Below are 25,418 nucleotides of genomic sequence, written 5' to 3' on the forward strand. Positions count from 1 at the left end.
TTCTCATTTTAAGTCAAGTTTCTAAACTTTCATAGGCGCTCTGCTTTATCTACCACTTCAAGCTATTGCACGCACATTTTAGATTTCTAAAGTGTAAACCAAGGCATAGAAATTATAGATGGAAGATGATTTATTTTAAAAGGGTTTGCTAGTGTTTCCTTCTAAATAAAATAAGAAACAGAACCTCAGAGAGAAGGGATAATCATTGTTAAAATAATTTTTATTAATTTACCACCATTTTAAAATCATGATTTCCTCATAGATTCTGTTTGTTTTTTTAATAACAGATTTTTTTTTCATTTACACGTAAATTTATTCTTATAAATGAGGTGAACTAAGATGAGCCAGGGAAACGTGCGAAACTGTAGGTTGTTCTTACAGAAGACATGGTCCATCTTTTTTAAGGATATTGACTTTCTGAGATAAATAATATTTGATTTGCAAGAACATGACTTTGTTCTAAACCAGTGTTCTTTTGTTTTTTTCTTGTCATTGGCCTGTTCTTCCATGTAGTACCCTCAGCATCTATGCACATGATCACATTATTGACAAAATCAAAGCAGGCTGGTAACCTTTCTCGCTTGGCTCTAAGAAAGCTTTCTCTTCTACCCAAAGGCTCAGTAATTCAAGACAAGCTCCCCTTTCCTACTTTTATCAGAGATTTTTTTAGAAATAAAACAAATTTAATGTGTTATAATTGCTTTTTAACTGGAAAGATGATAGTTTTAATGGGGAGAAACAGTAGAATCTTTTACTGTATTTCTTGTACAATGCCCTGTAATTAAAAATCAATCTGGCTTTTCTGTAGCATGTGCAGCATTGTAACAATGAAACAGTTTTTATAGCCTACCCTATACTAATGCCTTTAAGATTAATTATCTGTAATTTTTGATAACAGAACTTAGTAGTTATTTTTACTTGTATAAAATGACCTTCTGTGTGAAGTTGTTATGGTTAAGTTTAAATGAAATGGCATGCCTTGAAGAGAGAATTGGCTTTCAATTAACATTTCTAAATTTAGTTCACTTATCATCATGTATTCCTATTTTAACAGTAAACATCCTCTTTATTTATGCAAACTTGACATTAGGTATCCCATATGTGTTTCTTACTATATTAGCTACTTATGAAGAAAGTTTAGTGATGAAGTTAACTATGTTTAACTTTTCATTTTAAATAGTAATTTTTATAAATTATATTTGAGCATCTCCAAATATGTCAAAATTTTTTACTTAGCATCTTATCAAATAAAGGAAAATGCAATATTGATTATCAGATTGTGCACTTCTCCAGGGTAGGAATCTTGCATCATCTACTTTGTACCCTAACTTAGTGTATCGTATATAGTTGGTGTTTAATAAGATTGTTAAATTTGCCATATTTTTTTCTTGCTGAGGAATATTCGCCCTGAGCTAACATCCATGCCAATCTTCCTCTACTTTTTAGTATGTGGGCTGCTAACAGAGCGGTGTAGGTCCATGCCCGGGAACCAAACCCTGGCCCCTGAAGCTGAGTGTGTTGAACTTAACCGCCAGGCCACTGGAGCTGGCCCTAAATTTGCCATATTAAGAAACTGTAACCATTTGGGTTATAATTTCTAATTGTAACCAGCTGGCTTTGATAATGAGACTTCAGTAAATCATTATCATTAGCCAGCTAAATAAATTAATCCATGCCACTCTTCACCCTGGAACACGTTATGTAGAGTTGCCCATATGAGAAGCAGCTCTGTTGCACGTAAACATCTATCATTTGGGTGGTCTGCCCCAGGACTTTCTGTTTGAGACTCATGTTTTAACCGTTGCTTTCTCTGCCTGTGACATCTGAATCCAGTGGTGTGTCTTTTGGGATCAACATCCCTTAAGCCTGTGTTAATCTAAGTTTCAAAGGCTCTAGAGGATGAGGTCATCTTTGTGAGGTTCCCTCCAGCCCTCCCCCTTGCCCCCACTTTGGTATTCTTTTTAAGATAAATTTTATTATGACTTCCTCTGTTTAAAACCCTTCAAAGGCTTTGACTTCACCACTCTACTGATAGTGCTCTTGTCAAGGTCACTAGTGATTTCTGTATTTCTGGATCCAATGACCAGTTCTCAGCCCTCATCTCACTTAATGTATCGGCAACATTTGACAAAGTTGACACCCTCCTCCTTTATATATTTTCTTCATTCATCTTCTAGGATATCCATACTCCTAGTTTTCTTTCTACTTCACTGGTCTTCCTTCTTAGTTCCCTTTCATGGTTCTTCTCTTCTCCCCAACTCAATCTAATGTTGCAGTGCTGCTGGATTCAGTCCTTGGCTCTCTACATTTACTCCCTTGGTTATCGGCTCTAGTCTCATGGCTTTAAATACCATCTCTGTCTTACTCCAGCATGCATTTCCAACTCAGACTTCTCTCCCCAAATCCAGACTTGTATATTCAATTGCTTACTTGACATTTCTACTTGAATAGCTTTACCCTAGAAATTCCTCCTCCTGCAGACAGCCCCATCTCAGTTGCTAGCAACTTGTCTTTTCAATTGCTCAGACCAAAAACTCTTAAATCAGCCTGAAAATTTTTCTTTTTTCATTCAGTCCATCAGGAAGATCTCGTTGGTTCTCTCTTTAAATTAGATTCAGAGTCTGACTACTTCTTAACATCTCCAATGCTACCACCCTGGTCCAACCCACCATTATCTCATGCTTGGATTATTGCAGTTGTCTTCTACTTGACCTCCCTGTTTCTGATTTGCTTCTCTACTGTCTGTTGTCAACTGAGCAACAGTTTTAAATGTAAGGCACTCCTCTGCTGAAAATGCCCCATCTCTGTCAGAGTAAACACCAAAGATCTATAGGACCCTGCAGTATGTGGTGCCCTCTTAACTCTCTTACCTTATCTTCTATTACTCTTTCCATTTTTCACTCTGCTCCAGCCATACAGGTCTTGCTGTTTTCAAACATAGCCTGGTACCCTATCACCTTAGCACCTGTGCAAAAGCCGTATGCTCTACCTAGAGCCTTTTTTTCCCCAAACAGCTATGTGACTCACTCTCTCTCCTTCAGGCCTTTACTAAAATGTCACTTCTCAGTGAGAGTCTGCTCTGACCTGTGCTGTATATCCCTTCTGCACTCTTTATTTTGTGTATGTGTGAGGAAGATTTGCCCTGAGCTAATAGCCGTTCCCAATCCTCCTCTTTTTTTTTTTTTTTTGCTTGACAAAGATTAGTCCTGAGCTAACATCTGTGTCAGTCTTCCTCTACTTTGTATGTGGGATGCCTTGACAACATGGCTGATGAGTAGAGTAGGTCTGCACCTGTGATCCAAACCTGGGAACCCCAGGCCACCTAAGCGAAGTGTGCAGAACTTTAACCACTTGGCCATGGGGCTGGCACCCCTTCTGCACACTTCTTTTTTTAATGTGGTAACATTGGTTTATAATATTATATAAATTTCAGGTGTACGTCATTATATATTTCGATTTCTGTGTAGATTACATCATGTTCACCACCCAAAGACTAATTACCATCTATCACCACACGTGTGCCTTATCACCCGTTTTGCCCCTCCTTCCTACCCCCTTCCCCTCTGGTAACCACAATCCAATCTCTGTGTGTTTATTTGTCATTGTTTTTATCTTCTACTTATGCATGAGATCATATGATATTTGACTTTCTCCGTCTGACTTATTTCACTTAGCATAATACCCTCAGGGTCTATCCATGTTGTCACAAATGGCTGGATTTCATCATTTCTTATGGCTGAGTAGTATTCCATTGTGTATATATACCACATCTTCTGTATCCATTCATCCCTTGATGGGCACCTAGGTTGCTTCCAAGTCTTGGCTATTGTGAACAATGCTGCGATGAACATAGGGGTGCATGTGTCTTTATGCCTTCGTGTTTTCATGTTCTTTGGAAAAATACCCAGCAGTGGAATAGCTGGATCATATTTGGTAAATCTATTCTTAATTTTTTGAGGAATCTCCATACTGTTTTCCATAGTGGCTGCATCAGTTAACACTTCCACCAGCAGTGTATGAGGCTTGCCTTCTCTCCATATCCTCTCCAACACTTACTGTTTCCTGTCCTGTTAGTGATAGCCATTCTGACAGGAGTGAGGTGATATCTCATTGTAGTTTTTATTTGCATTTCCCTGATAGTTAATGATGTTGAGCATCTTTTCATGTGCCTGTTGGCCATCTGTATATCTTCTTTGGAGAAATGTCTGTTCAGATCTTTTGCCCATTTTTTAATTGGGTTGTTAGGTTTTTTGTTCTTGAGATGTATGAGTTCTTTGTATATTTTGGATATTAACCCCTTAACAGATATATGGATTGCAAATATCTTCTCCCAATTGTTAGGTTGTCTTTTTGTCTTGTTAATGGTTTCCTTTGCTGTACAGAAGCTTTTTAATTGATGTAGTCCCATTTGTTTGTTTTTTCTGTTGTTTCCCTTGCCCAGTCAGACATGATACTTGAAAATATGCTGCTAAGACCGATGTCAAAGAGTGTACTGGCTATGTTTTCTTCTAGAAGTTTAATCATTTCAGGTCTTATATTCAAGTCTTTAGTCTATTTTGAGTTAATTTTTGTGCACAGTGTAAGATAATGGTCTCCTTTCATTCTTTTGTGTATGGCTGTCTAGTTTTTCCAGCACCATTTGTTGAAGAGACTTTCCTTTCTCCATTGTATGTTCATGGCTCCCTTGTGGAAAATTGACTGTCCATAGATGTGTGGGTTTATTTCTGGGCTCTTGATTCTGTTCCATTGATCTGTGTGTCTGTTTTGGTGCCAGTACCATGCTGTTTTGGTTAATTTAACTTTGTAGTATATCTTGAATTCAGGGAGTGTGCTACCTCCAGCTTTGTTCTTTTTTCTCAGGATTCCTTTGACTATTCAGGTCTTTTGTTGTTCCGTATAAATTTTATGATTCTTTGTTCTATTTCTGTGAAAAATGTTGGAACTTTGATAGGGATTGCATTGAATCCGTAGATTGCTTTAGTATGTATGGACATTTTAACTATGTTAATTCTTCCACTCCAAGAGCACGGAATATCTTTCCATTTCTTTGTGTCTTCTTCAGTTTCTTTCAACAGTGTTTTATAGTTTTTCGTGTACAGATCTTTCACCTCTTTGGTTAAGTTTATTCCTAGATATTTTATTCTTTTTGTTGCATTTGTAAATGGGAGTATATTCTTAATTTCTCTTTCTGCTACTTCATTTTTAGTGTATAAAAATGCAACTGATTTTTGTACATTGATTTTGTATCCTGCAACTTGACCATATTCATTTATTATTTCTGTAAGTTTTTTTGTTGATTCTTTTGGGTTTTCTAAGTAGAAAATCATGTCATCTGCAAATAGTGACAGTTTCATATCTTCCTTTCCAATTTGGATCCCTTTTATTTCTTTTTCTTTCCTAATTGCTCTGGCTAAGACTTCCAATACTATGTTAAGTAAGAGTGGTGAAAGTGGGCATCCTTGTCTGTTTCCTGTTCTTAGAGGGATAGCTTTCAGTTTTTCTTCATTGAGAATGATATTTGCTGTGGGTTTGTCATATATGGCCTTTATTATGTTGAGGTACTTTCCTTCTATACCCATTTTATTTAGAGTTTTTATCGTAAATGGATACTGTATCTTGTCAAATGCTTTCTCTGTATCTATTGAGATGAACATGTGATTTTTTGTTCTTCAGTTTTTTAATGTGGTGTATCATGTTGATTGATTTGCAGATACTGAACCATCCCTGCATACCTGGAATGAATCCTACTTGATCACAATGTATGATCTTTTAAATGTATTAATTTATTATTAAATAAATTAATTATTAAATGTATTAATTTAAATGTATTTGATTTGCTAGTATTTGGTGAGGATTTTTGCATCAATGTTTGTTAGTGATATTGGCCTGTAATTTTCTTTTTTTGTGATGTTCTTGTCTGGTTTTGGTATTATGGTAATGTTGGCTTCATAGAATGAGTTAGGAAGCTTCTCCTCCTTTTCAATTATTTGGAAGAGATTTTGAAGGGTAGGTATTAAGTCTTTTTTGAATGTGCAGTAGAATTCACCAGGGAAGCCGTCTGGTCCTGGACTTTTATTTTTTGGCAGGTTTTTATTACTGTTTCGATCTCCTTACTAGTGATTGAGCTATTCAAATTCTCTATTTCTTCTCGCTTTAATTTTGGAAGGTTGTATGATTCTAAGAATTTATCCGTTTCTTCTAGATTATCCAATTTGTTGGTGTATAGCTTTTCATAATATTCTCTTATAATCTTTTGTATTTCCGAGGTGTCTGTTGTAATTTCTCCTCATTCATTTCTGGTTTTATTTATTTGAGCTTTCTCTCTTTTTTTCTTGGTTAGTCTAGCTGGAGGTCTGCCAATTTTGTTTATCATTTCAAAGAACCAGCTCTTGGTTTCATTGATTTTTTTCCTATTTTTTTTTAGTCTCTATTTCATTTATTTCTGCTCTGATTTTTATGTCCTTCCTTCTACTGATTTTGGGCTTTGTTTGTTCTTCCTTTGCCACTTCCTTAAGGTGCACTGTTAGATTGTTTATTTGGGATTTTTCCTGTTTGCTGAGGTAGGCCTGTATTGCTATAAACTTCCCTGTTAGAACTGCTTTTGCTGTATCCCATAGATTTTGGCATATTTTCATTGTCGTTTTTGTCCAGGTAATTTTTGATTTCTCCATTGATTTCTTCATTGACCCAATTGTTGTTCAGTAGCGTTTTGTTTAATCTCCACATATTTGTGGCTTTTCTGATTTTCTTCATGTAGTTGAAAAGATGGTTGGTATTATTTTAGTCTTCTTAAATTTATTGAGACTTGTTTTGTGGCCTAATATGTGGTCTATCCTGGAGAATATTCCATATGCATTTAAAAAGAAGGTGTATTCTGTGGTTTTTGGATGGAATGTTTTGTATGTATGTACTAAGTCCGTCTGGTCTAAAGTGTCATTTAAGGCCAATGTTTCCTTATTGATCTTCTGTTTGGATGATCTGACCGTTGATGTAAGTGAAGTGTTAAAGTCCCCTACTATTATTGTGTTGCTGTCTGTTTCTCCCTTTATGTCTGCTAATAATTGCTTTATATATTTAGGTGCTCCTATGTTGGGTGCATAGATATTTACAAGTGTTATATCCTCTTGTTGGATTGTTCCCTTTATCATTATGTTGTGCCCTTCTTTGTCTCTTGTTAAAGTTTTTGTTTTAAAGTCTATTTTGTCTGATGTGAGTATTGCCATCCCAGGTTTATTTTCTTTGCCATTTGCGTGGAGTACCTTTTTCCATCCCTTCACTTTCAGTTTGTGAGTGTCTTTAGGTCTGAAGTGTGTCTCTTGTATGCAGCATATATATGGGTCTTGTTTTTTTATCTAATCAGCCACCCTTTGCCTTTTGACTGGAGCATTTAGTCCACTGACATTTACAGTAGCTATTGATAAATATGTACTTATTGCCATTTTGTTACCTTTTTTCTAGGTGTTTTAGTAATTCTTCTCTGTTCCTTTCTTCTTCTCTTGCTCTCTTCCCTTGTGGTTTGATGGCTTCCTTTAGTATTATGCTTGGGTTCCTTTGTCTTAATTATTTGTATATTTATTATAGGTTTCTGGTTTGTGATTACCATGAGATTCATATATAATATATGTATATAGCAATCTATATTGAGTGGATGATCTCTTTAGTTTGACCTCATTGTAAAAGCTCTACTCTTTTACTCCCCTCCTCTCACATTTTATGTTTTTGGTATCATATCTAACCTTTTATTTTGTGTCTGTGTATCCATTACCTTCTTATGATTGGAATAGGCAATTTTAGTACTTTTCTCCTTTGACTTCCATATTGTCTTCATAGGTGGTTGATCTGCTACCTTTACTGTATTTTTGGCTTTACATTGATTTTGTTGCCTTTTTTTTTTTTAATAAATTTCTTATTCTTGTTTATGGTCTTCTCTTTCCCACTTAAATAAGTCCCTTTGGCATTTCCTGTAAAACTGGTTTCTTGTTGATAAACGCCTTTAATTTTTGCTTGTCTGGGAAACTCTGTCTCTCCTTCTATTCTGATTGATAACCTTGCCAGGCAGAGTGTTCTTGGCTGTAAGTTTTTTCCTTTCAGCACTTTAAATAAGTTGTGCCACTCCCTTCTAGCTTGTGAGGTTTTGGCTGAGAAGTCAGCTGATAGCCTTATGGGATTTCCTTTGTATGTCACTTATTGCCTTTCTCTTGCAGCTTTTAGGATTCTCTCTTTAATTCTTGACATTTTAATTATAATATACCTTGGTGTGGGTTTATCTTGTTTGGTGCTCTCTGTGCTTCCTGTACTTGGTTGTCTGTTTCCTTTCTTATTAGGAAAGTTTTCAGCCATTATTTCTTCAAATAGATTCTCTGCCTCTTTGTCTTTTTCTTCTCTTTCTGGGACACCTATAATATGAATGTTAGTGCATTTGATGTTGTCCCAGAGTTCCCTTAGACTGCTCTTGTTCTTTTTAATTTTTTTTCTTTTATCTGTTCAGCTTGGGTGATTTCCTTTAGTCTTTCATCCAGCACGCTCATCCATTCTTCTGCTACTGAGTCCCTCTAGTGAATTTTTCATTTCCAGTATTGTATTCTTCATTTCTGATTGGTTCTTTTTTATATTTTCCAATTCTGTGTTAATGTTCTCACTGAGTTCATCCATTCTTCTCCCAAGATCAGAGAGGATCCTTATGACTTTTTGTTTGAAGTCTTTGTCAGGTAGGTTGTTTATTTCTGTTTCATTTAGTTCGTTTTCTGGGATTTTGTCCTGTTCTCTTACTTGGAACATATTCCTCCGCCTTCCCAATTTGTCTCTTTCTCTATGCTTATATCTATGTATTAGCTGAGTCAGCTATGTGTCCTGATTTTGGAGAAGTGGGTTTGTGTACAAGATGCCTTTTGAGGTCCAGCAGTGTGCTCCCTCTTGTCAAAACTTCCAAATGTTCCAGGAATGACCCATGTGTGGGCTATGTGTGTCCTGTTGTGGTAGGGTTGCTCTTGCTGCAGGTGCCCAGGGAGTCTAGGCTGTCTCCCTGGCAGGCTGGTTGTAATTCTCAGCTGCGTGTGGCTGCTGTGGACCCTTCAATCACTTTATCGGGTTTGGAGAGCACCAGCACAGTTGGCTGCAAGGTCTGATAGCACATTCCTGTTGCAGTCTTTCTGTAAAGTGAGTAGGTCCCCAGTGTGGCTGGTTGCTCGGCTCAGGGGTTTACAATTGCTGTAGGCCTCAGGCCTCCAAGGCTTTTGTCAGCTCTTTCAGGATTGCAACTGAGTGGGACTGGCCCCAGGCATGGGAGTACCCAATTGTTTCAGACTTTGGAAGGTTGGGCCAATCCCCTATGTAGCTGTTTGTGAAGCACAAGTCTTCTGTTACTGATAAGCTGTACAGCCCACAGGTCCACACACACCATCAACACAGTCCTGGCCCTTGCACATGTCCTGGCCCCCTGGAGCATACCCAGTTGCCCCACTATAGAGACCCCCACACAATCCTCCAACACCTCACCCACTCCACCGCTCTTCACACAAGCCCATCCCTGCAGAGGTGGACCCACTCACCTTCCTGCAGAGGATCCAGGCACCCAGTCTATGCAGGTCTAAAATTTGCCCAAGGGCTTTCTGTTGGGTGAGGCCAGTCCCTAGGGCAGGCTGCCTGCTCTGGCTGAGCTGGATTAAATGGGCCATCTAGTGGGTGGAACAGACCCTGGGCTAACAGGTCAAGGGAAGAACTCTAATGGCATCTGCCAGCATCTGTGTCAGCATGCCTGTACTAGGTCACAGTAATGGCTACCGCCAATGTCTCAGTCCCTAGAGAAGTCTCACCTCTCACTAAGATGCACCCAGAGCCTGTCAAGTGAGTCTTTTTTCACCAAAGGGCTGTGCACCTTTCTTTTTGGTAATTTTAGGTTGCTTTCTGAAACAGGTGACTTTGTGTGTGGGCCCTTTAAGAGCCAGTTTTTTTCTGCTTATGTCCAATAGCTTTTCTAGGGGTATTCCCCATTGTAGTTAATAGCCAGCAAAGCGAGATATTATGAGGCTTGTCTCAATTGTGCTGAGTCTGAAGGATGCTTACAGCAGTAATGCCTGCCCCCCCCACACTCCCCCGTTCAGGTACCCCACTCCTACAGGGAAGGCTGTGTACCTTGCCAGCTGTTAAGCGCTGCAGCTTGTGGAGGTGGCTTTTTCTCTCCAGAAGGAATTTCTGCCTCTTCCGCCTCAGTCAGGACTGTCCCTTGTTGTGGGGATTCTTTTTATCCAGTTTTCGGTTGTCTCTCAGGGGTAATTGTTCCAAGAATAGTTGTAGCTTGGTTGTGTTCGTGGGAGGAGGTGAGTTCAGAGTCTGCCTATGCCCCCATCATGACACCAACCTCCCTTTCTGCACTCTTGATCCCTTTCACCTTGCTCTACTTTTTCCCGTTTAACATGCTATTTTTTTTATTATGTTTTTTTACTGTTTTTCTCATCATTACCAGAAAGTAAGCCCCATTGGCACAGAAATTTAGTCTATTTTGTTCATCTAAAACAGTGCCTGGCACATAGTAGACATTCAATAAATCTTTGTTGAATAAATGAATGAATGTATGAGTGGCTTCCCATTGATTTTAGGATGACTATAGCCTTCACATAGCCTTCAAGGACATATATGATTGAATTCCTAGCTATTTGCCAGACTTACCTCCTGCTGCTTTTCCCCTTCTGTCTCTTCTACCAGCCCTTTAGGCCTTTAAGTTCATCCAATCTACTATGGCCTTTTCCCTCACATGATGGAGTAGTTCTTCTCCCTATAATATTTATTTCTCCTTTCTACCCTCGTCTTCCTGCTTATTCTTCTCTGCTGAATTCCAATGTTATTTCTTCAAGAAAACCTTCACTCATTGTCCTCTTGCTCCCAAGGACCCAGGATTATATGCTTTCATAGCATTTGGCCTTCTCCTTCATGGAACTAGGATTTAAGTTCCAAGAGAGCAGAGACCATGTCTGTCGTATTCACTACAAAAACTTCAGCACTGAGTCTTGCCCACAGTAGATGCTCAATAAATCTTTATTGAATAATAGATCTAATTTAATCCATACAAATAATCCTGTGAGGTGTAAATCTAATTTATTAACCCAGTTTTATACATGAAAAGGTAAAAGAGCCCAGACAGGTTTTCTGATTTTCCTTAGGAATATGGAATAACCCATAATGAAGGCATAACTGTTTGCTGTTTTCTATCCTAAACTGAGAGAGGTGCACTTCAGTGTGCTATTTGTGCCAAGGCTGCAATATCAACCAGGAAATAACTTCGATTATGATTTATCAGGGTGCTTGTAAAGGACGACTGTTCTGTAATCTAGTCCTAACTCTTTGGACAATGCAACGCTTGTAAAATGTATATGAGATTCACAACTGTCATTTGCTGTAATGAAACAACTGTAAAACCACTGTTTAAAAGTCTAATGGTGTTTTGCCAGTTAAATGTATTTTAAAATAGTCACGAGAAAGGAGGACTTAATCCTTTAAAAATATAGAGGGAGTTTGTCTCAGGCAGATAACAGATTATAAAACTGCAGAAACCTGCATGTTTTAGTAAAAAGAGTAAATTTTTATGAATTTTATGTATCTGATGGGCATTTTTTAACTAACAGTGGTTCCACATTCAGCATCACTTAGAGTGATTTTAGATATGTTGTAGATCTGAAGAGTCAGTTTAAATTTACTAGGCCACTGGGAAAAAATATTACTATAGCATTTAGTTAGCATCTCTGACACACAGGATCAGTGTATGTCAAACATTATTAAAGTACTTTTTCTTTGTCAGATCATCACCATATGGTATTATCATACTTCTTTTAATCTTAGAAGTGAAGCCTTTTGGAAACTAGGGCTTCTATATGTGAGAAAGTTGAATTACAAAGCTTTCCTTTTTTGAGGGCAAGTGTCTTTCACATCTAAAAATGTTCATACAAAAATGCCCTATATGTATAGCTCTTTGTGTTTGAAGAGAACGGTGCTGATTCAGTGAGATTTGTAACATAAATTAGCAGCCTTTTATAAGAACTGATTTTATTATCCTGGTGCTCTCTCCAGCTCTATTTACAGAGTCGATTGTGCAATGGAAAAATACCGCAGGGCCAATCAATGGAAGATGCAAGAGAGAGATTGATTAATGGTGGCTTATTTAAGTTGGCCTCATTTTGGTATCTCACTTTGGTTTTGTAGGCCAGAACTCTAGTTGCCTCACTGGTTTTTCCCATAAATATGGTAGAATCCAATTCCTAGAGAGTTGTCAAAGGTCAGAGCCTGTTATCCCCTATTTCCATTCTATTGCGTACTCTACTGATGGTTCTCTGGAGCTGTTCTGAAGCTTAGTATTTTAAGTAAAAGTTATTCTTGTATGTTTCATTTAAAAAACATTAAGCATATTTTATCAAATCTGTTTATTGTTCAGAAACTAAATTTTAGGTAAAATATAGGAACTGTTTAATTTGTTCAGGAATGTTACAAAACAGTTTACCAAAGGAGTTATAAACCACAAGATCTTTATATAGACTGTTCAAACGTGTATTGTTACTTTAAAATTCTTAAATTTGTTACACTTACTAAGTCAAAATAAATAGAAAATAACGTGCATTTTAGACCAGTTGCCTTCCTCGAAGTCCCTTATCCCTGTGTTGCTCTGTACCATCAGATTTGGAGCAGAGGTTCACGGATAAATCAAGACAGCTCCCCACATCAGGAAAAAAGTTCCTAAAAGGCATGTTTTAGAAGGAAATGATACTAAAACTTCCATTAAGAGCATCATAATTGAGAGATGAAGCAAAAGTTCAAAACCTAAAGGGAAAGGAATTAAGCGGATGGATCTGAAGAAGTGATATAAAATCAATTGATTTTTGAAGCAGCTGTAGACTTCAACTATTAAAAGTGCCATAGCGACTGGTTTTTCTCCAAATGTTTTTAATCCAGATGATGCTCTTGATGGGGAATAAAAGCTATCAGTTCTTAATTTGTGAGCATTAAATTAACTAAAAGTATATTAAATTAACAAAAGGTATAAATGAAAATATGTTCCTCCATTCATCTCAATGTGGACACATTTAAAACCATATGAACTAGATATGGCTCATCAAACCTTCGGTTGTAGTTGTCATAATTAGAATTATTTTTCTTCATCTATTGTTTTTTATTAAGTTGTTTAGAACAGTTAAAACTGTCAGTGAATAAAAGTAATTGCCACATGCTTTTATGGCTGCCCTGATGGGAATCTGTAGTTCAATTTTATATGTCTCTATTGAATGCAGTTCTATGTGTACGTTCTCTCGCAAGCTAATAAAAATTGTAGATAAAAATTATTATTTTTTAAATTTTCATAAAAATTTCACCAAGCCCACAGATGGGACTTTAAAAGGTGACATTTATTGTTAGAGATTGATTTGATTTTCAACAATTTTTTTGCTTTCGTTATGAGCTTGTAACTCATGGGTGGTGCTATTGCAGCTCTATATATTACTAAAAGCTAAAAGCTTCAGCTTGTCGATGGCGTGTGGTTGTGTTTGTTTGCATGCACATGTAAATGGTTTGGACATATGAATGTATATTTTCCTCCTCTCATTCTAGTTGGACTGATCCAGAGGTTTCTTGTACTTCAGATTTACATACCCCTGGGACAAGACTTCTCCACTGAATTGCTGTAAGATATACAGAACTTCTTTCAATGTTTTATGTGTTAGACATTTGATCAATTGAAGCAGTACGAACAGTCATTAATTATAAGTGACAGTTTTTGCATTAAAGAGCAGTGACTTATCAAGTCGACATGAAGTAATTAAACTAATTTAATCGTATTTCTCAGCTATCACTATAGTCTGACATTTCCCTAGGGGAAGAAAGCAAATTTCATCTGTTTAAGAAAATATCAAAGGATTATGAATTGGGCAATAAACAGCCTGTAGCTTGAAGAAATAAATAATCCAAAATTTTGAGATTTTGGTTCAAATGAGGGGTGATGTTATGTTTTGTACTGTCTGCTATTGAAAACTATGTTTGTTTAAAATTGATTGAAATACCTCATTTTAATGTTACATTTAGTTTAGAAATATTGGTACTTCCTGTTTACATATAGATGGCTTGGAATATATTTGTTTTAAATTTACCTTGCTATGAACAGATTATTTAGAAAAAATGAGAATACAGTTGGGCCTGGCCTGGTGGTATACCGGTTAAGTTCACGTGCTCCGCTTCAGCGGCCCAGGGTTTGCAGGTTCAGATCCCAGGAGCAAACCTATGCATTGCTTGTCAAGCCATGCTGTGGCAGGCGTCACACATATGAAATAGAGGAAGATGGGCACATATGTTAGCTCAGGGCCAATCTTCCTCAGCAAAAAGAGGAGGATTGGTGGCAGATGTTAGCTTAGGGCTAATCTTTCTTACTGAAAAATAAAATTGAGAATATAGTTATGAGCCGCATAACAGTGTTTCAGTCAACAATGGGCTGCACATGCAATGGAGGTCCCATAAGATTGGTACCATATAGCCTAGGTGTGTAGTAGGCTATACCATCTAGGTTTTTGTGTAAGTGCACTCTGTGATGTTCACACAATGACAAAAATTACCTAACGATGCATTTCTTAGATCCCATCTCTGTCGTTAAGCAACACATGACTATATACAACTTTCACTCAGTTGAGCTATGTGTTGTCTGAGATGATTCTGAGAATGAAAATAACATTTGATTTTTCACATATAGAATGGAATATTTTTTAAGATTTCATTAATTTGTATACTTTCAATAAAATATCACCTTTAAGGTATGCTGTTTTCTAATTTTTCTTTGTAATTAATAGCTATCCAAAGTCTAAGCTTTGTCTTTTATATTCCTTGCTGGAATGGATGATTTATCCTGTTAATGGAGGTAGTGTTGTACTAGTTACATTAGTGCAAACTGAGCAAGGAAGAGCTTTCTTAATTAAATGGGAATAACATAAATATGAGGTTATTCGTTTTTCTTTATGTGAATTAGAGTATTAGTGATTTGTGCAAATCACTAATCACTAAAATGTTGGTAAAATATGAATTTTAGCTAATAATGTACAATCTTGTTTTTATGAGTGATAAAGGATAGATGGAACAATTTATACCTTTGTTTTATTCAACTTTAAACCTCAGTAAACTTCTCAGATTTTCTATTATCATCTGCCATGGTCACCAAGATTCTTAAAAAAAGTTCTTATAGTAGCAGGACCAAAGCATTATTTGGTGCTCTTATGTATCTTTTCCTGGTTCTGCAGAAAAAGCATTTTCAAGACTCGAAAGGCATTCTAAAGGTACGGAGTACCATATAAAGCTTTAATTTCAGTGTAAGGGAAAGTGGTTTCCTACCAAACAGAAGAAGACAAATTCTATTTTATTTTTAAGCTTATCAAGTTCCTTATGTAGCACTCCAGGCCATCCCCTTCTATTTTCCTTATCTCTACCACCTAGACCTTGAGATTCTTCAGAAGCAGTGGTAGGGGCTCTGGTAGTTGGCCTTTTGATCAGATCTGTGTGAGGCAGACTGAACCTTGGAACAGTCTCTTGCTGACGAGCACCCTTTTCCTATGCAAAGTTAAGCTTTATTTGTGCCCCCAAACACTTGAGCGTATCACTATAGCCTAGGCAATATACTGTTTTAACTAAGTTAAGAATAATTGAAGCTTTAATTATTGAGAAATCAACAGGTATCTTAGGTTTAGCGGTTCTCGCAAGAGAGCAGCTGATGGATGTAAGCCTGACTACCCCTTTGTTACCCCGTTATTATTGGTCTTGGCCTCTTTAAGGATGGGAAAACATCTTCAGGGGTGACAGGATTAATGATTAGATTTTTAATTCAGTTGACTACAGTCATAGATTCTCTTGTTCTCATATCCACGAAGACAAACATTTGGATTTTCCAAATGGTTTTAGTTTTATAGTTTTAGCAAAATAAATGTATTATGAATGAAAGTTCAAAATTATTAAATAACATGGAGAAGACATTCCTTGTGAATTTATCAGAATATAAGAAAATGTATTAACTCTGCGTTTGAATTTGTTGCTAATAGATAATCAAAATATTTTGTTGTTTTAGGAAGTAATGACAGAGACCATGTTTTTACCAGAAAGTAGAATAACGAGTATAGATTGTCTTTCTAACTACAGCTTTTTTTTCTTAAATGAAAGGGCTTTCTTTCAGCACTCTTAGTGTTTCGCTGTGTTTCTAGCAGCATAGCTCCAGGCTATTTTAAATAATACATTTCTCTAACAAGCTTGGAAAGTCACATAGCAGAAAAATATCTGGCTTCTAAAATTTTCCATTGTCAGAATGGGAGAGGCATTTTGTTTCACAAAGATACGTTTACACATCAAGAGTTTTTCATAAGACTCCAGCTGGAGTCTTGAAAGCTGGTTTATGAATTTAATAATTAGTTCTTCAACATCTGCCTGTGTCTCTCATTTCCACTGGATGATTATACTGCTCAGGGGGAGGTCATATATCTGGGGGTTAGTGGGTGCCTTAGGACCAACAACAGCTCTGCTTGAAGAATCACTCGTTCAGTCAGTCAACAAATTATTGAATTCCTGTTATTTCCAGGCAGTGTATTAGGCATGGGGGAGTCAGTATACCTTGAGTCTCTACACTTCTCCCCACCCTCACTACCTTCCTAGTCCCAAACCACCATCACATTTCCTCTGATCTACAGTTAGAGCATCTCACTGGATTTCCCAGATTCTTCTTTTGTCTTTTTCCAATCTAGTCTCCACACTGCAGCTAGACTGATCTTTCTAAAAAACAACTGGATTTCCCATTGTACCAAGGGTAATCTCCCAAATCCTTAATACTCATGTGCTCTGGTCTCTCCCCTCTCCTTTATCTTTTCCTGCCACTCTGCCCTGAGCTCACCATCTGTCAGCCACACTGACTCCTTTCCAGCCAATACTGGAAATTCCCTCCTCATACTCCCAGCGAGGTCTCTTCTTAGGGTCCTGTGCACAAGAAGTGGTTTATATCCCCATTTCTTTGGCTTGCTAACACCTACTCAGTCTTCTCATCTCAGCTTGTGCCCTTTCTTCAGAAAGACCTTCTTTGATTTCCCCCAAATAAATGAGATTCATCTCTAATACTCTTTTCTAGCACTCTCCTCTTTTCCTTCATTACAACTATAACAGTTTATATAATTGCATATTTATTTGAGTATCTGTCTTTTGAGTAGACTTTGAGTTCCGTGGGGACAGGGACCCTGTCTATTCTACTCAGCATGATATCCCAGCACCTAACACAGTGGCTGGCACAGAAGCTCAGAAATATGGACGAGTGGGCAGGAGTGGACTAATGGACTGGAATGAATAAACAGGACCCAATCTCTGTCCTCATATAGTTTACTCTGAGGGTGAAAGGTCAGTTAAAAGGCAATTTAAGTAAGTCTTGATAAATGTTATATTCACACAAGAGCAAGACCTATAGGGAACATGTGAAGTATAAGGTAGAAGTAAGACCGTAGGCTTAGAACTAGACAGATCCAGAGTCAAATCCAGCCTTACCTCTGTGGGACTTTGGGCAAATTACCTAACTTGCCTAACCTATGGGATAAGAAGAATAATACCTACTTCACAGGTGTGTTATAAGAAGTAAATGAGAAAATTAACATACAGTAATAATGGCTAACATTTATTAAGCACTTATAATGTACCAGGCCTTGTTATAAGCCCTTTCACTGTTTTAACTCAATTAATCCCCCAAAACATGACTGTATGGTAGTCATAATTATTGCCTTCATTTTACCATTGAGTAAACTGAAGTCCAGAAAGATTAAGGAATTTACCAGAGGTTGTGGACCTACTATCTGTTAGAAGCAGGATTCAAACTTGTAGTCTAAATCTGGAACCTGTGCTCTGCAGCACCATGCCATTCTGCCATACTTTTAAATATTGTTATTTTTCTATCTAACTATACATACATACATATGTAGTAGAATATTTTATTTGATTCTTTTTTTTCTTTCTGTTTTTTTTTTTTTTTTTTGGTGAGGAAGATTGGCCCTCAGTGAACATCTGTTGCCACCTTCCTCTTTTTGCTTGAGGAAGCTTGTTGTTGAGCTAAACATCTATGCCAATCTCCCTCTATTTTATACATGGGATGCCACCACAGCATGGCTTGAGTGGTGTGTAGGTCTTTGCCTGGGATCCGAACTTGTGAGCTTTAGGCCGCTAAAGCAGAGCACACAAACTTCACTGCTGTGCCACTGGGCCAGCCCCTTATTTGACTCTTGGTACAAGGGGAAAGTGCTACTAAGCCTCCCACATCGTCTTTAGGGGCTTCCCATGATACAGTGTTATCATCAGAGTTCCAGGAAGGAAAGATCTTTTATTCTGAGATATTCCTACTTCTCTCTTTACCCTTTTGAGAGATAAATGCCTGAGAATTACAGGAAGAAAGAATTTTGCTCAAATCTTTTTTGTTTTAGTATTTTGCAGCTCAAATGTGACAATAGTCGTATTACACTTTTTTAAAAAAATGAGAGTTAAGAAACCACTTCTTTATTGATTCTCTACTTTGGTCCTTGCCTAGGCCTTTTTTTTTCTTTAACATCTGAAAATTACATTATTCAAAATCCTGCACCTATGGGTAAGGTGGTGTTGGGGAGGGAGGAAACGCCCCCTTCCACCCTTCTTGTGTTCTTATGGCCGGACTAGTAATAAAATTGACACAAGACCAGATTAACAGGAGAAAAGCCGAGTCTAATATGGATATATTGAGATTATAGAGAAATGATCTTCAGAGTGAACAAAGCAGGCAGTGTATATATATCTTTTACACAAAGAAACAAATTTGTGAGGAATGCCAGGACAAAGAAACTTAGGTTTAGGGTATGTAGATAGTGAGGAATTTAAGCAGACTTTAGGCTGGAGGTAGTAAGTTAGCAAGGTTTCTTTCTGCAGCTTCTCGGCCCTGAATTCCCATTTTGGGATCAGGATGCAGGACGAGCACCCCTCACAGGAGAGATTTACCTCCTGCCTTCTGGGGGAACAGAGACAGGAGGGTCAAAATGCATTGTTTTTGCATTGGCTGCTTCTCAAGTAACTTTAATTCAAAATAGTCAACATGCCACTGAGAGATATTTTGGGGTGGCCTGTCCTGGGCCCCAGCAGTGGCTTCAGAGCTTCACAATCTGACCAGCAATTATCCAACATATTACATTTTGCCTGTAAAGGGAATGTTTACTATACTAACACATAATACATTTAGCTTTGAATAAAGTAACAGAATTTTCTTGGATTTTTTTCTCTCGATGTCAACTCACAAAAGAAAATCCCCTCCCTTGCTTTTCACAAATAAATTCTTCATTTTGACTTGCTTATTTCTTAGTAAGTTGCAGTTTTCATTTCCATGGTATTTTAATGCACCTGTGTCTCACTGTTTGACCTGAAGTTAAATGATTTAATAACAGATTTTTATGAGTTCTTTCATTTTGTGGTCTCTGTATCATCATGGCAGTGGGAAGCCAATGGCCCCCCTGTGTGGGTTGTTAGGTGTTTCAGAGCCTGGAGGTAGACATCTGGCACACGGGAGGAACACCGTGAAACTGAGCTCTTGGAAAAGAACCAACTGCATCTTGAAATAGAAATCCATTTCACTATATTTGATGCTGCCAATCATACTAAATGATTTTGGACTATTACATTTTTTGACAGGAGTTGCATTCATTTTACTGAGTATTATTGAGCTGCATTAATTCCTTGCTCCTGATTTTGTCATTATCTCAATGAATTCTGAGAGACGTTTTGTACTGTCAATGCCTCTAGTGAATTGACATTATTTTTCTCTCAGCTCAGCCAGTGCCTTTTCAATATATGGGATGAAAACACTGTGATAGCTGGTGGTGGGCATCATGTGCTATTTGGAGAGGCTGGGATTCTTAGCCTGCAGGTCCCAGGGAATGTTAGTGCCAGAAGGTTTCACAGGTTGAGCCCTTAACTGTTTGGAGTACTGCTTTCATTTGGAATCTGCTAAGATAAATTCTTGAAAAGAGAGGGACCCCTAAAAGGGTCCCTTATCCTTACAAATTTTAACTGATCCTTTGTGATCTCTTCATTGCAATATTCTGAATTTGAAGTGATACCTGAGTAGAGTTTAATGATTTTAACCTAGAATTCAACCTAGGATTTATGATGCTCATTCCAGAGTTTTTGACGTATCCGTTTGTTCTTTCCCCTCGTTATGTGCCTTTGAGCCAGACACTTAAATTCTGTCTTAGTTTCCTCTTCAGTAAGTGGTAATGTGAACTTTTTTCTATTTTAATTGCTGGTACTGTTTTTCTTTCTAAGAAATTGTCGGAGGTTTAGGCCCATGTGGATCACAAAGCTTTTTTTTCCATTTCTGTAAAATGGAAAATTGAAACATACCCGTCCTACAAAACAAAGCTTTGACCTCAAGATAATTTAATGAAAGATACTCTTATGTCACCTTTTCTGTATTGTTGCTAGTGAGCTAGACAAAGAGGTCAGAAAAGAAATCTAATAGAAGTTTCAGGTCCTTCTTCCCCATTGAATTTTGCTTCTGTCGCCCCTTCTTCAGTGACGTTGGAGACGGTAGACTCCTTTGAAACTTTAAACCGAGTACAGTGAATATGGCCTCACAGCTGCAGACCTGTTCTTTTCGCATGTCATCGGTCTTCTTCAGCTGCTTTAAAGCTACCAGAGTTAAGAAAATACCTAAATTTGATATCTTTAGGTCAGAATGACATTAGTGAAAGCTTTTGAGATTGGGTACATTTAACCAAGTACTGCTCTTCCTGTGGAAAATTTACTTTATCATCTTTTTGGTCATTTTGATGCCTTCCTTTGAAGAAAATAGTGGTTGCTATATAGGTTGTAAGTTATTTTTAAAAAATCATGTTATCCAAGTACAGAGTATTATATTATCCAATGAAATCTTTTATGTTACTGAGTGAATATATCTCTAAACTATGTGTTTAGAACTGGGCGAAAATGGCCAGTAGTTGCTCTTTTTTAAACCAGAAGTATTATGTACTAAAGTGGTAATGACATTGCAGGTTTCATTAACATTTTGAATGCATCTCATGGCTAATTCGAACTTCTATTTTTTCTTTTTAAAATCATCAGTATTTAAATCTCATTATTTTAATTATATCCAATTAAATGCACTTGCATAATCAGTATATTTTGTTACATGCATTAGTAAAGAGAGCACTTTAAGATACTTTGCATACTGACTTTCATAATATATTAAATTTGCATGCCTTAAAATAGGTTTTATGTGAAAGTTTTAGATAACACGTGGAAGGTATATAAATCTGATGCCATATTCTTTATCTATTAAATAAATGTTCTTTGAGAAATCTTTTCTTCCTGATTCTTAGTTTGGTTCATTTTACTTTTCTGAATAATTTTTACAATACTCTTTAGAAAACTTAGATACATGCTGAAAGCTAATATAAAATACTAGCAAAAGAAAAATTGCACATAGGCGAGTATTTGGAAGTGTTCTTACTGTGTAAAGTCATGATAAAAGGCCATACATTTGTTAAAGCACTGTGCAGTTAAATGATTGCCATATGCATTATCAGGGCCCAAGTCAGCTTTTCAGATCATTGGCCTCAGAGTCACTGGCTCTGCCATGTATTAGCCTGATGACCCTGGGACAGTTGCTGAACCCCCTGTATCTCACAGCCTCATCTGTACAATGGGGATGATGTGTATACCTATTATTGAGTAATTAAGAGGATTACATTGGGTAATGCCAAATAGTAACTGTACAGTAAATATTAATTTATAATTTTTACGTCTGTAAGTATAGATAAGGGTCCAGGGATGTTTAGTTCTTAAATTTCTCTTCTGAAACGTTCTGAGACAACTTGGGCATGTTTATTTTCCCTGTGACGTTTTCACGGTACTCATCCCTGAAGAGAAGTGGAAAAGCAGCTTTTCCTTGGGAACCAGCTTGACTCTTGACTCACGCAGGTTCTCTACCTGGAAGGAAGTTATAAACATAAACATGAAAAGAGAAGTGACTCCCATCGTTCCCATGTGGATGCTAGCGATTTATTTAAAGACAACTGCAGGAACTCCTGGCATCAGAATCTTGGTAGGAAGGGAGTTATAGGTGACCAGCCTCAGTGTAGAAGCACAGAGAGAGAGGAATGTTCATCTGTGAAGAACCAGCACCTGGGAAAAATAGATAAAGTGGGTAGACTTCCAATGACTTAAGGCATAAGAAACCAGCCTTTGCTGTTTCCCACTGCCTACGTTCTCCTTCACTAGCAGGGATGATGGAGGGTGACTCAGCAGATCACAGATCTTCCACATGCTCTCCCTGCTTTGATATGCAGAGTTGGGAGGATAGATTTCTTCAGTGTCATTAGTATGTAGCTCACTCTTTATCATCAGGAGAAATGCTTCTTCTGGTTTGATTCACCTTCCCTCACACTGTAGTTTATTTTTATTCATCTGTTAATTATTCAAAATAAAAGTAATTTTAAATGTCTACAAGATAGGATATAATATGCATGTTATGGGACCTATATAGTCCCATTATAAAATTCATAATAATTTAGGACATTTTCATGAATGGAGCATTCTAGAACTGTTTAATATGGAGGAAAAATTCCATGTTAGCAATTAAAATATATCATGGAACTTTATGAAATCATTTAGCTTTGATAAGATGGCCAGTAATAAATACAAGGAGAAGGAGGGCTGGTATCTCTAGCATTCCTGGTTTTTGTAACTTTTTTCCATCAATTGAGAGTTTTTTATTTGGATATTCAAATATTTTAGAAGCTTTATTTGGACTCACAGAAATGACTCTGATGAAATGAAATATAAGTAGTAACTCACAAATATATCTTACAATAGCACTTATATGTAAGTCTGTTATGGAATTTATCACATGATGGAATTTATCACATTAATCTATCTCTACAACCAACTCTCCACCCTAGTTAGACCATGAGATCTTCAGGGACCAATGCATTTGGATCCTGAAGAGGCTGTCATTGAACTTTGAATTTCAAAGCCTTATTTGTAAATGACATTGCCCAGAAGTTACATTACGCAGCAGCGGAGTTAATTGGACTTTAGGTTGTTTTCAGAGACCTAACATAGTAGCTGGCACATAGCACATGATCAGTAAATGTTAATTTCCTACTTTTTGCAATTTCTAATTCCTTTCACGGCTAGACTCCTTTAAGTTGGTTTCAGTTTGTGGTGTGGTGTACTTCTTTTGGGGGAAGAAGTGAAGATATGGATGGTCTAAAATTGGTAAGATGGTGATACTCACAATTACAATTTCCATGCATAGAAATGAAGTTTTGGAGCTAGGTGGAGAGAGCATTTAAAATTATCTAACCCAGTGGTTTTTATACAGTTCTGAGTCACTTCTGTTACTTCAAACAGAACAGTCCATCCTCCCTTTTCTCAATCTTGTATACATTTTGTGATGAAAATGTTTATGTTTGGTAGGAACAGAGGATGCCATTGCTCCCACAAAAGGTTGAAATCCACTGATATGGTTCTACCTTCTCTCTAAAACTGGGTAGTAATAACATAGTCAAATAAAGCCAACATTGCAAATTTCAACTACATTTAAGTTCTCTGTTGCCAGGAACTCTACATCTGCTTTTACTTTTTTAATGATCAGTATTTGAATTTAAAGTTTTAGATTTTGGTCTTAAGCAGCCTAGGGCAGTGGGAAAAACCATCAGATTTGCTGCAGCCCAAGCTTCTTTATCTAAACGCACTGCCAAGTTGGTGGTCATTGGGCACCCTAGGCTTTTCTGGATCTGATCTCAGACACCTCTCCTTCCACAACGCTCATTCCACTCCTTCGCCTTGCCATAGACACCCTGGTTGCTCAACACCCCACAGGCTCTTATGCCTTTGGTTTAAGTTTTCATCCAACCTACTTCCATCTCTCCACCTTTTGAAACCCTAATCATTCTTTAAGGTCATACTCAAATGCATATCCTTCATAAATCCTTCCCATGTCCTCCAGTTACAGTAAGTCTCTCCTTTCTCAGTGTTCCTACACTTGTGTACATGATTACACTGAGGCTAACAACGTCATATTTATCATCACGATCCCCACAGCACATAGAAGAATTCTGTGTGCATGGTGGGTCCTCAATAATTCTTGTTGTATTGTACTGAAATGTGTTGATATACTGTCACAGTGGTTCTTTGATTAGAAAAAGATAGGAAAAGAAACAAGAATTAGAGTCAGAAGCAGGTGAACAGGATTAGGAAAGTATCCAGCTTTCCTTTTTTCAACCCTTAGTTCCTGGAAAATTAGTGACTGAGCCTTAACTTAACCTTTTATTTTCCCTGCCAAGTATAGAGTGCATTTCTCTTAGCCACACCTCTACTGGCAGGATGCTAACTATTTCAGAGTGAGGAAAGGCAGGAAAACTTAAGTAAGGAGAAATAAATTCTCTTGATTATTCTCAAATGGTTATGTGGGGTAGGAGTATATGCAAGTAAATGTTTTCAAGACTGGCCTACAGCTAAGGAATACCACACTTGGCTCTTAGGTGAAAACTCCGATTATAAGCCCGTAATAGAACTCCCAAATAACTTTAATTAAAACCAAATATTCTGCCATTTTTTACTGGAACACATTAGTGATCGTACATTTTATATCTATTTCCTACTTAAAAAGCTATTACAATAAACTGAAACAATGACAGCGATATGAAATTCTCAATGTAGTTGGAGGATGGTTACATTTATTAACAGTAAATAGGAACAGCTGTTCTGTTTCATATACATAGGTATTACCATTCCCTTTTTTATAAGGTTAAATGCCATTGATTTATGACTTGGAAAATAAAATGTCTTAGCATTATTTAAAACCATATGTGATTATTAATATACCATAAATATAGTGATTTGTAATAAACATACCAATTCACTATATTTTAGAAATTGATGTGTTAGCATAAACTTTTAAAACATTTTAGCAGCTCAATCCTCCATTATTAAAGGGAATTTACAAGTCTTATCCAGCTCCCTTTTTTTCATAGAAAAAACCCTGACACCCAGAAAAGGGATGTCACATTCCTCAGGTCACAGTTTCTTAGAGGCAAAGCCAACACTAAAATCCAGAACACATGACTCTCTAGCGTCTGCTCTTAATATCTTTGCTGCATTTTACTGCTTAAGTGGGAAAAAGGTGAAGACATAGTATGATTCCATAATCATGGTTTCTGACACTTTTTAAAAGTGAAGTTACTTCTGCAAGTACTTTGCACTGTCAGTTGCAGAAAGTTAATTCTGTTACTGTAGTCCAGATTTCTACTTCTCTCCCACCCTTGCCCTCTAACAATCTCAAGAAATAAGTTAAATTCTTTCTTTGGGCCAAGATTAGCAAGGTGAAGAAACAAAACAAAACAGCTACCTTTTCTAAGGATCATTTG

General features: G+C 37.1%; 1 protein-coding gene across 7 annotated transcripts in view; it reads left to right on the forward strand.

Annotated features, from left to right (window-relative positions):
- The window catches only part of CFAP20DC (CFAP20 domain containing), a 227,470-nt gene that overhangs the window by 6,299 nt on the left and 195,753 nt on the right, over positions 1 to 25,418 (forward strand). For 5 of the 7 annotated variants that reach the window (XM_014868752.3, XM_044754526.2, XM_070492611.1 and 2 more), the window contains one exon: positions 13,588 to 13,660. The exons of 1 other annotated variant lie outside the window; for it this stretch is intronic. In XM_014868752.3, coding sequence (XP_014724238.3) covers positions 13,588 to 13,660 — 73 coding nt within the window. Of the gene's footprint in view, positions 1 to 5,710; positions 5,760 to 13,587; positions 13,661 to 25,418 lie in introns of all 7 variants that reach the window. One more of the 7 variants, XM_070492612.1, reaches the window with a different exon arrangement.

Source organism: Equus asinus, chromosome 21 (genome assembly GCF_041296235.1).
Source record: "Equus asinus isolate D_3611 breed Donkey chromosome 21, EquAss-T2T_v2, whole genome shotgun sequence".
Classification (NCBI taxonomy): Eukaryota; Metazoa; Chordata; class Mammalia; order Perissodactyla; family Equidae; genus Equus; species Equus asinus.